The sequence below is a fragment of the Castor canadensis genome, chromosome 10 (assembly GCF_047511655.1).
Source record: "Castor canadensis chromosome 10, mCasCan1.hap1v2, whole genome shotgun sequence".
Taxonomy (NCBI): Eukaryota; Metazoa; Chordata; class Mammalia; order Rodentia; family Castoridae; genus Castor; species Castor canadensis.
In genome coordinates, this window is record NC_133395.1 from 1,033,216 (window position 1) to 1,044,375 (window position 11,160).

The following is an 11,160-nucleotide window of genomic DNA, read 5'->3' on the forward strand; positions in this document are numbered from 1 at the left end:
CTGCTCAGAACTCTGACAGCAGAGTGTCTTGCCCTCTGCTGGAGTCTAAGGAAGGAGGAAGTGCAAAACAGGACTGGGTCTTGGGACTACCAAACAGGGGGGCCTTGCAGATTTGGGGGGGAGGAAGGAGTCAGCCTGTGACATCATTCAGAGCCCAAACCGGCACAGCAGTTCCTGGCCAGCCTGGGGCACTGCCATTGCTGTCCACTGTGGAGAGCTCAGGACTCGCCAGGCTTGAGTGGACAGCAAGGGACAGGCAGCGTGGCAAAGCTGGAACTGAGCCTGGGTTCCATCCCCTGACACGGTCTTTATAGTATTTTCCCAAGCCTGGGAGGGACACAGTTAACTTAAGAACAGATTTGGAGTGGCCAGGTCAGTGATAAAGTTCTCCCTCCCAAGCCATCCTCAACCCAGTGCCCGGGAGGTTTGCCAGGCAGCCTAGGGAAAGCTGGCCAGTGCCAACCATCACCAACTAGCTCCCAGGCTTGAGATGTGAGGGCAGCTCACTGGCAGCCATGCCAAGCCCTGAGAGACCAGATTACCATCCAGCAACCGAAGTCACACATGCCTAGGTATCAGCATCCACCAAACAGTCCCCCTCACAGGCTCCTTCCAGAGTCCCCTTCTGCCAGCTGCATGTTGGGCTATCTCCCTGAGGGCCCTGTCCCTTGCTCTGTGGGCAGTGGCTTTCTCCTTCCTCGGGAAGAGGAGCAGGTCATCATAAGACGGCTCATCTCCAGAAGGCGGTCCTGGTGGCCGCCAAGGAGCCCCCTTGGAGGGTCAGACTCGAGCCGCAGCTTTGGGACACTCACTAGCAGAGAGGGAGGGAAACCAGGTCTCTACACTGCAAAACCAGCCACAGAAACTGGCAAGGGCTGCACACTGGCACCCAAGCCCTCCTGCCAGGTTCATAAGACCCCGAGTTCTCAAACCCAAGGGACTTTGCAGGGAGGTGAGGCTCACAATGCTGGCCCCGGCAAGCCCCATGCACGGTCACCAAGTCAATCGTCCTTCCACAGAGCAAACGCACAGGTGCCGCCTGAGCACAGTGCCCTGAGGATGTCACCCACAGCCACGGAGAGCGATGCTGCCACCCAGCTGATGCCACAGGTGGGGTGACTCGCACAAATGCCAGCAGGGGTCCAGGCCCAGAGAAGCTCTGGAAATGGAGGGTGAAAGTGTTTGGACTAACCTCCACCCGCTGGCCTTGGAGCCAGCCCCTCTGTCCAGGTGGACACCACAGACCCAGATAGAACCTTAAGGTCAAGTTCGCATCTCCCCTCGATGGCATGCCCAGGCCACCTTCTCCACTGAGAACTCTGATTTTGGAGTCAGTCGGTGGGAAGGAATACAACACAGTTAACTGAGGCAAAAGCAAGACTCAGTTGTCCTTCAGGGCGTGTTGTGGGACAAAGAAGAAGCACCGCCATGACCATGACCGGCTTGGCCAAGAGGCTGGGCTGCACCTGGAGAAAGACCCACCCTCCAGAGTTAGAGCTCACCTCGGGGCTACACTCTGTCTTGTGGGCAGGGGCACTGGTTGGATGGCCAGGAAAAGTGCCATATGCACATGACAACACAGCAAACCCAAGCCACAGTTCTATGTTTTTAATAAAAATAAAAAAAACAATAATAATAAAAACAGAAGCAAAGACTACAAATAGTTTCCCTGCTGGCTGAGCTTTCCTTAAAACCCAAAGACACACGTTTGTCATGATCCCTAGCCATGAGTCAACCTCATTTTAAAATGCTCATTTAAGCAGCCAACAGGAAGGCAAGGACCACAGGCCGCACTGAGAAGTGGGCTCAAGGAAAAAGCTAAGTTAACCAAGGCACACGCAGCCGGGGCCTAAGCCACGTCACCCTACAGGTGCCAGGAAGGCGTTTGGTTCAGCGCGAGCTCTGCGAGGCCAGGCACCTACCTGAGGGCGCGGGCGGCGCCTCCGGCTTGTTCTGAACAAGCCAGATGCCATCGGACACGTCGATTTGGTGGTCGGCCTCTTCCTTCGGGGCCCCATCGGGCCGAGGTGCGGAAGGACGGCGGTGGCTTCCACACTCCTTGCGCAGGAGAAATCTCCAGCAGTCAAACATGAGGCTGCAGTGCAAAGCGCAGATTTTAAAAGTCAGGTCCCGCTGCAAAAACTCCCAAAGGTTTGTGTCCTTGGATGTAACCAAAAACCAGGTTACATCCAAGAATGAAAATTAAATTCATTCTTCTCCAAAGACTTTCTATGCTATCGACATTCAGTTTAGCAAGCAGCCTCTTATAAAAACCGAAATAAAAGCCTGCATAAGCAAAACATGTCTACTTCTGCTGCTTAAGAGAAAGAAAAGAAGAAAACCCCAGGCTTTTTCTGTGACATTTAGGCTCTTGCTTCAAGGACATGAAAGTCCCTGGTGCTCCAACTCACTGACCTGGCAACTTTTAAAAGCCGGTGCTGATGGCTTCCTCAGATTACGTAAAAACGTTTTTAAATCCTCTGAGTAAAGAATGTCTTCCCAAAGCTCCAGAACAAACACCATGGCATTCTCCATCCAGAGAAAACCTGACAAACACCGGAGTTAAATTTTGGAGGAAGCAATCTTTAAAGAGAAAATCAAGGAACTGTTTCAAACGGGGCCATCGGTGATGACCTGAGGCAAACCGTGCCTTCCTCAGGTCATCACTCAGTTCTCTCTGTGGCCTTACAGCACGTTTTGGTTAATTATGGCTCCTCACCGTTGGTTTTCGGTGGCGGGCCTATTCTGCCAAACAATTTGACTTTTAGACGATTTTAAACAAAGTTTACTGGCGGGTCTCCAGGAAAGCCGCCTGTCCTTGTCACCAGTGTCCTCTGCTTTGCCCTCTAGCTCTGCCAGTGTCCCTGCCTCAGGCTGCACCTGGATGGCCAGTTCTTCCTCCTTGGCTCCATCTGGAAGGTGGCCACCTGCCCCCAGGAGGCCACTCCTTGGCAGGTTAGTGACTAAGATCCCTGACTTCTCTCCCAGCTCCTCCTGCACCTCCCTTCCTTCTCTTTAGCAGAACCCCATGTCCATCCAGGGTCAGTGGCCTCTGCTCAGCCACCAGCCTGGGGAGCCTTGTAAGGCTGTGTTCTGCCCTAAAGAGATATTCTAGGGGCCGCTGGCTCACCGTGTGACTTTTTAGGGAGGAAGGAGGCTGCCCGGCCAGGTGATGCCCACTGCCTGGCACGTGTTTCTTCTCCCAAAAGCTCTGGGTGCCAGCAAAGGCTGCACCCTCTCCACATCTGCTCCCCAACCCCCATCACCTTGGAGGTGGACTGCAGCATTCACCCCCTGTGGTGGCTGATCCCGCTGTGGGTCAGAAACTTGTTGCTCACCCGTGTCCTCTGTGTCACTCTCTGTGCACGTCTTTTGGCTTTGTGCAAGTGCTTTCTCAAACTGGCCTTGCAGCTCCAGTAGAGGACAGATGCCTGGTGGATGGAGGGCAGGAGCTCCAGCAGACCAGGGACCTGCACATTACGGCTTTATCCTACTACCTGCTTTGCCTTCATGTGGGGACATGGGGAGGGCACAGCCTTCAGAAGGCAATCAGACCCAGGCCCAAAGACATACTTCTGGCTTGTGAGAACCTAATTTTGATTATAAAAAGTGAGAGGTCAGGCATGGTAGCTTGCAGCTGTGATCCCGGCTACTTGTGAGTTGGAGACCAGTGCAGGGAAAAAAGTTAGTGAGACCCCATCTTTACTAACAAGTTGTTCTAGCTACAAGGGAGACATAGGTAGGAAGATCATGGTCCCAGGCTAACCCAGGGAAAACCTTGAGACAGTATCTGAAAAAAAAATTAAAGCAAAAAGGGCGGGGGTGTGGCTCAATTGGTAGGGCACCTGCCCAGCAAGTGTGAGGCCCAGAGTTCAAATCCCAGAACCACCAAAAAAAAAAAGGGGGAAGGAAAATACATTTACCTTGTTGGGACAAAAAACAAAACAAAACAAAACAACAACCCTATTTGGTCCTTTTTTTTTCCTTCCAAATTCTACTCAGAGAATTTCAACCCGAGTAGACTGGCAGGGAGCTCCCTCCTCAGGGAGAACAAGGCCACTATGCTCTGGACTTGTGGCCGGAGCCTCCAGACAGAGGGACGGGGGTCCACACCCTCGCTGCTGCTGTGGCACCAGGCAAGGCTCCTGCTGCCCTCTCCACACAGCTGGAATTATAAGTCTTGTCATTCCACCTCCAAGGACAACTGACAAGACCCCAGGCGCTTTCACCAGCTAGGTGAGAAACAGTGCCTGAGCCCCTGCCACCAATGTGGGTGACAGGAGCAAGGCCTGGGCTCCGGCCCTAGTGGCTGCACAGCCCCTTCTTCTCACGGGGTTTTACTTCTCAGCTGAGTGGCACATCGGTTCCTGAAGGGCAGAGGACAGCGGTGGTGAAACTGCCTTGAACTGCCCAGGCAGAGAGAGACCGGGCAAAGCCCAGGGCAATTTGCCAAGGATGGCTTCCTGAGAAACAGGAAGGTCAGCTCTGTGTCTAGTGCAATGCTGAGGGTTCAGAAGATAAATCCAGATGCCCTGCGTATCATGCTGGCGCTTTAAAAATCTCAAGGCACCAGGTTTTCAGTTTCCACTGAAGAAAAGACCAGGTCCTGGAGCCATGAGGCACCTTGTGCACGAAGGAGTTAAACCTGTCCATAGCCACAAGCAGTGGCTGTGCTAGAACTTGGTCACATCATAGATTCATTCACTTGCACAGCCTGCTGTGTGTCCACAGGTGCAGCTCCCACCCTCACCGGCTCAAATTTTAGGAGCACGCGGTAGACGACGGCAGCACCAGGGCAGATCTGGCACCACACACGGCGCAGGCAACCCCTCCAAGGGGAGCCACTGCACAACCGGTGCCCCGATGCCTCCATCTATTGCCCACGCTGAGAGCGACGAAGGCCAGCAATGCCCCAGACTTCGGTGCACCCGCCCTAGCTCACCACTCAGTACCATTGACACTGCCCATGTCCACCTCTGCCCCTCATGTCCCTCACCTCCGCCCCCCACGTCCATCACCTCCACTCCAGCCTCCCAGCATCCATGTCCACTTCTGCCACCCACATCCACCTCCTCCAGAGCCGTTCCCTGACAGGAGTCTGTCCTGTCATGCACTCTGTCTGATGATGGAGGAAACAGAAAAGTGACGTGACAACTGTGGTGAGGAGGGACTCTCTCCTTTGCTGTCCGCATTGTACCTTCTCAGCAGACTTGTTTTGGTTTTGTCTTCATTCCACTTTGGAAATTTCAATAATGCCCTCCACTTTCTCAAGGGTTGGTGGGAGACCCAGAGCCTCCCCAGCTGGGCACACACTCCTCAATGCCTCACACCTCCATGGGGTCTTGAAGTCCTGTCCTTCAGGGATCCAGAGTGACCCTGGGTCACTACTTGTCTTTTTTGGGTTCCTGACACCCAGTTCAAGGTGATCAGCCCTCTTAGGTGTCCAAGGGGCTCTTGGTAACCACCCACAGTGTCCACTGTCCTATCCAGAAAGCTTCACTTGGAACTCATGGAGGGGCTCAAGTGGTAGAGCACCTGCCTGGCAAGCATGAGACCCTGAGTTCAAACCCTAGTGCTACCCAAACAAAATACAAACAGAACGTTCCACGTGAGGGAAGGGACTTGGCGGGGAACACACTTCCCTAAACAAGTCAAAACAGGTTCAGAGCCACACAGGGTCCACAAGGGACCCCACAGTTCTCAGGAGAAACCATCACCCCCCCCCACACACACACACTGGCCACGTAAAGACCACAGCCCATTGTGGGGAGCTCACAGTTGTCTTTACAGTGGCTCTCAGCCCTGAGTGGCTCTTCTCACCAGTGTCTTGCTGGCCCCAGAGGAGCCCTCCACCCACCCACCCTTGGGATTCCCTCAAAACCTCTGCACCCAATGTCACCTGCTGAAGATGAGGCTCCTGTCACCCCAGAGGTGCAGGGATGGGAGGAAACCAGGAACCACTCTGAATCAGGGACTAAAGACACTGACAGACTCACACCAGGAGCACCACGTGAGTCTGGGCTGTGGCATCCAGAATAGTCTCTCCTGAACCAGGAGGAGGAAAGGCAGTGACCGCCACAGGTAAGAGTAAGGTCAGTGCTGCCTTACCCTTCTCACTGCTGCGTCACCTGGGCCACTGATAGAACCACAGGTCACTAGGGTGGTGGCACCCACTTTACTTCTCACTGCTGCGTCACCTGGGCCACTGATAGAACCACAAGTCACTAGGGTGGTGGCACCCACTTTACTTGCTATTTACTCCAGGAGCCTCTATTTTGATTTTTTTCTCTCTTAGCATTTTATAAAAGTTAATTAAATAACCTGCAAGGCCTCTTTTCTGAGGTCACTGTGGTTACAGTTGGCTCTACCTCAATACCATGCCTTTGCAAGACAAATGTGCAGAGTTCAAAGTCTGCACTTGGGATGTTCCGCCACATGCAGCTGACCTTGGACCTACAGGTGAGAGGACAGCTTAAGTGGGGGCTTCAGCAGTGTGGGGAGGAGGACATGAAACCTTCTCATCCCTCCCCACCAAAGGTGCCCGCAGCTGTGCAGGGAAACAATGCTCTGAAGAGCCTCATGGAAATGAGGGAGGCCACCACACCAGGACCAGTGGCCACGGTGCCACGCCCACTTCTCACCCACTGACCTTCCCATTCTGCCAATCGTCCAGCTTCTCCCCCTCTGCAAGACAGGATGCTGGCTCCTGACCCTAACCCAACCTGGGAGCTCGAGTGGCCAACTCCTAGGCCTCAGGCCAGACCTACAGTGTCAGGAGAGGGCAGGGTACCAAAGGTAGGTGACAAGTGATGGGGAACCCAAAATTAGAGCCAAATCCTCTTTTCCTACCGCTGGCCCCAGAGTCCTCCTACCTCAGCAGCAGGGCTCTGGAGGCCCCGAGAGGTGAGGACAGCTGGGAATTCCTCCTGCTGCAGCTGACAGAAGCTAGGACAGAACTGGAAGATGCCCATTTGTGAGCTCGGCTCTTGAGACCAGCTTCGGGACAGTCACACCACACAGTCTGCCTATTAGAAGACACCCCCCCTCCAGGGGGCTCTCCCTCCTCCTCCCTCAGGGTTAGCACCCCACTCCTACCTGGCCTAGTGGGTCTTCTGCCTGCTTGGGGAGGTGGGCACTGGACACTTCACCAGCAGCAGGGGTGGGAAGAGACAGCATTTTATTTTTGTGCCTGCCCTGCCCTGCCTGGGCCACACTTCCTGGGCCTCCCACGGCCAGCCCCTGCACATCCTGAAGCCTGAAACTACAGCTGGGCCCCTTAACCCTTCCTGATCCGGGGCTCTGCAGCTCCCTTGGGAGTAACACTGGCCACAGGCTGGAGGGGTGTCCAGGAAGAGTTGGGGCTGCACTTGGTCTGTTGGTCACCCCTGAGGGGTCTGAGCAGGTCCAGAGCAACACTGCTCAGCCAGGGGCCGGAGGGAGACCAGCAAGAGAGGCCCATCAAAAATTAACTCCTAGCAGGAGGCTTTGGAGGAGATGAGAAGGTGACGTTCTTGTTTTGCAACTGCTGCGAGCCGGTCTTCTTTTCTTTAGAAAAGCAAACCAGCTAAGCCCAGGGCCACCAGCCTTCCTGGCTGTGCTGCTGCCTGGCTTCTCTGCCAGGACTCCCAGCCCCGCTGGAGTCAAAGAATCAGGGGTAGGGTCCCAACCCTCGCTGGCCGGTCCCCAAGCACCTGTCCTGATCACCTGCCCAATCACCAGGCCCCAAGAGGACAGGGAGCGCTTGGAGTGTGGCTCTGGGAGTCGCTCAGGCACCTGCTGGAGAAGCCCCGCCCCCTAGGTGAGGACCCTCCCCCTTCAGGCGACCCGGGAGAGCGCGAGGAACCCCACAGAACAGGAGGGGTCCTGCACGTGGCCACCCTCGGGAGACCCCGCTTGAGCCCGGCGGGTTCCGAGTTCCCAGCCGGGAGGGGTGGGGGGTCGCGGGGGAGACGCCCGGCTCTGGGGCTATCCACGCGAGGCCAGGGCAGACGGTGCTGGGCAGCGGGTTCTGTCCCCGTGTCCCCTCCCCCGCCCTCCCCCGCCTCGTGCCTCCCCTCGCCCCCGCCCCCGCCTCCGCACACCTGGCCCCGCCGGGGATCGTCCACGTCCGTCCGCGAGCTCCGCGCCCGGCCGCAGACACTGGGCGGGGGAGGGGAGGGGAGGGGAGGGGTGAAGAGGGGAGGGGGGAGAGAGAAGGGGAGGGGGAAGGGGAGGGGAGGGGAAGGCGGGAGAGGAGAAGGCTAGGAGGCCGAGAGACACAGGAGAGGGGAGGGGTGAAAAGGGGAGGGGAGGGGGGAGAGAGAAGGGGAGGGGAGGGGGGAGAGAGGAGGGGAGGGGATGGGGAAGGGGAGGGGAGAGGTGAAGAGGGGAGGGGAGGGGATGGGGATAGGGGAGGGGAAGGCGGGAGAGGAGAAGGCTAGGAGGCCGAGAGACACGGGGGGGAGGGGGAGCTGGGCCCCCGAGGGGATGGGGAGGGCGGGGGCGGGGCTGGAGGGCGGGGGCGGGGCGCCCAGAGCCCCGCCCCCTGTCCGCGGAGCGCGGCGGACCCGGAGGCACTGGCTGGGCACGGGGTGCTGCCCTGGGTGCTCAGGTCCCGCTCCGCTCTCCTGGTTCCACCTGGCCCAGCGCCCGCGGGATCAGAGCTGGCCCGAGGGAGGTTGTGTGGGCTCCGAACCCCTGCCGACCCAGCTGGGATTCCAGCTCCCCAGGACCCTTCTCTGCAGCCTTGGGGCAGGTGTGGTGGCGCGGAGCTGAGGCAGGTGGGGACCCACTGGCAGCAGGGCTGACTGGCCAGTGGCTTCCCACAGGTCACTAGCAAACCCTTCTGGCCTCAGTGTTCTCCACTGTGTGTTGGGTCCAAGAACAGGCTCAGCTCACAGTCCGTTCTTAGGGTTCAGGAGGGTAAGGGTGATGACAGCCAGCTCTGAACGGTGCTGCACAGAGAGGCTACCAGGAAGGGACACTGTTAAAGCATGCGCAGTCTGGGCTACCCCAAAGATCAGAAGGGCCGGGCCAAGGCTCCCCCGTTTTCTGGTCCCAGGGCAAGAAGAGAGCAAGATACCCCCATATTTGTGTAAGACCCTGATTTATGAGGGTCACAAACAGGATGCCTATGCCGCGGCTATTGCTTTGGTAGCTGGTGTTCAACTCAAGTTGTTTACAAGAAAACAAAGAAGACCCCACCATTTAATGCCTGCAGCTTCCAAGGCTGGGGGAACATAAAAGTTTGCTGAAAACTAAAAGCATGAGCATCACAAATGTGGACCCAAACTTTTAAACTTCCAGGGCGGAGGCTTTAAAAATGTCTTCATTTAGTGGGTAGAAGTGAGAAGTCCTTGGAATAAAGCCAGAGCAGCCCTGGCAGCCGTGAGCGGTGCAGTGCGGGGACTGTACCCATCTGGGAGGGGCATGTGGACAGTGCCACTGCAGTTCCTTCGTCCTGGGTGGGCACCTCACTCTGCAGTGCTCCTAGACAGCAGCACCCTGGCCCTGCCCAGACCACGGCATATGACCAGCCTGCTCCCCAGGCTGGAGCAGGTTCACTGCCCGGGTCTCCTGCAGGAGGTGCTCATGGGGCAGGTGCAGGGTGCCAGGGAGAAAGTGTTGGGGAGCAGACAGAACCCACAAGATGGGCAGGAAGGGATGCTTGAGGACAACCAGCAAGGGGACCCCTGGGAAGTCCACCAGTCACCCAGTGAGGTTTTCTTCTGTTAGTCCAGGAGTCTGGGAGTTTGTGAGAGCAGACCTGGGCAGGTTCCCTTCTCAAGGCACCTGCTGCAGAAAAGGTCAGGCTGGACCTGCCTGGAGTTCCTTAACTGGTTTTTGGTTGTTTTTGTTTGTTTGTTTGGCTGGGTTTTTTGCCAGTACTAGGGTTTGAACTTAAGGCTTCAGGATTGCCAGGCAGGCACTCTACTGTTTGAGCCAAGTCTCCAGCCCTTTTTTGCTCTGGTTATTATTGACTGACTGATTGATGGAGATAGGGTTGTGGTTTTTGGCCAGGCCAGTTTAGACCATGAGTCAATGCCTTATTTTAGGCTCCCCACTGTTGGTGGAATGGCAGGCACCTTGGTGCTCGGTTATTGGATCAGATGGGGTCTCCCTAATGTTTTGCCTCCTGATCTCAGCCTCCCAAGCAGCTAGGATTACAGGTGTGAGCCACGGGAGCCTGGTGCCTTAACTGCTTTTTAAAGACAAACACCCCCATTTCCCATGATGGCATTAAAGACCCTCTCATAGCACATTAAAAGTCACTTAATGGGGCAACAAAAGTCCAAAGGAAGGCAGCTTGGAGTTCCTACAGGATGTGTGAACCACTGGTGCAGAATGGAGGGGAAGTAGCCAGTGCCCCAACTGTGACCCCACTGAGGGTTACAATTCAGGTGGCAGATTCACACCCACAGGCCACCGATACCAAAATGAAATGTGTCCTGCCACCAGGCAAGATGTCCCCTGACATCCAGAATAATGCCTCTTAGCTGCACAGACCAGGGACTACACAGCCCAAACCAGCACCCGCCACCCCCCCACCCCCGCCGTCGACATCAAGCAAACCAGAGCCTCGCCCCCTCTCCTGAGAGTCAGGGGACCAAACCCCAAGTTTTTCGCCTATTCAGAAAATGTTTGGCTCAGACTAAGGTGCCATAATTGAAGGGGACTTAGTTCAGCCAGGACAAAGAATGTCCCGCCCACCACACCTCCCTGGCAGCGCCCTGCAGGGGTTGGGCTTGTTCGCAGGGGACGCCCTTTGTGCCCCAGCTGCCTCTAAGGCCCCTAAGGCCCCCAGCCAGGCACAAGGAAATTAGCATTACAAAGCCATCTGTGAGGGCGCCTGTTAGGGGCGGGAAGCTCAAAGCTCACTCCAGTGTAGCTCGGGTCAAGTGTGTGTGCGCGCACTTACGCACGGATGGGTTTTGATGCTCTTGAGAGGAAGGGGTCCCTTGTGACATCTGTCAGCCCTCGAGCTCACGTCTGAGCCCTGTGAGCGTGGGAAGGGCCTCTTGGTTGGCTGGGGTGTCCACTGATCAAGCTCCTGACTCATCTGGGGCAGTGCCTCGTCCCCTGATGTCCAGTACAGGAGCGGACCTGTCTGGACAGGCTGCAGCTCCACGGCACTGCGGTAATCTGTGCCCTCAGGAGGGATGGCTGCGTGGCTCTGTGCAG

General features: G+C 56.4%; 1 protein-coding gene across 2 annotated transcripts in view; it reads right to left on the reverse strand.

The window, feature by feature from the left end:
* Window positions 1-8,133, reverse strand: part of Mcf2l (MCF.2 cell line derived transforming sequence like) — a 166,470-nt gene extending 158,337 nt beyond the window's left edge. For both annotated transcript variants that reach the window (XM_074042953.1, XM_074042949.1), the window contains exons 1-2: window positions 8,082-8,133; window positions 1,923-2,095 (exon numbers count right to left, since the gene is read on the reverse strand). In XM_074042953.1, coding sequence (XP_073899054.1) covers window positions 1,923-2,091 — 169 coding nt within the window. In that variant the 5' untranslated portion in view covers window positions 2,092-2,095; window positions 8,082-8,133. The remainder of the gene's footprint in view (window positions 1-1,922; window positions 2,096-8,081) is intronic.
* Between the last annotated feature and the right edge of the window lie 3,027 nt (window positions 8,134-11,160).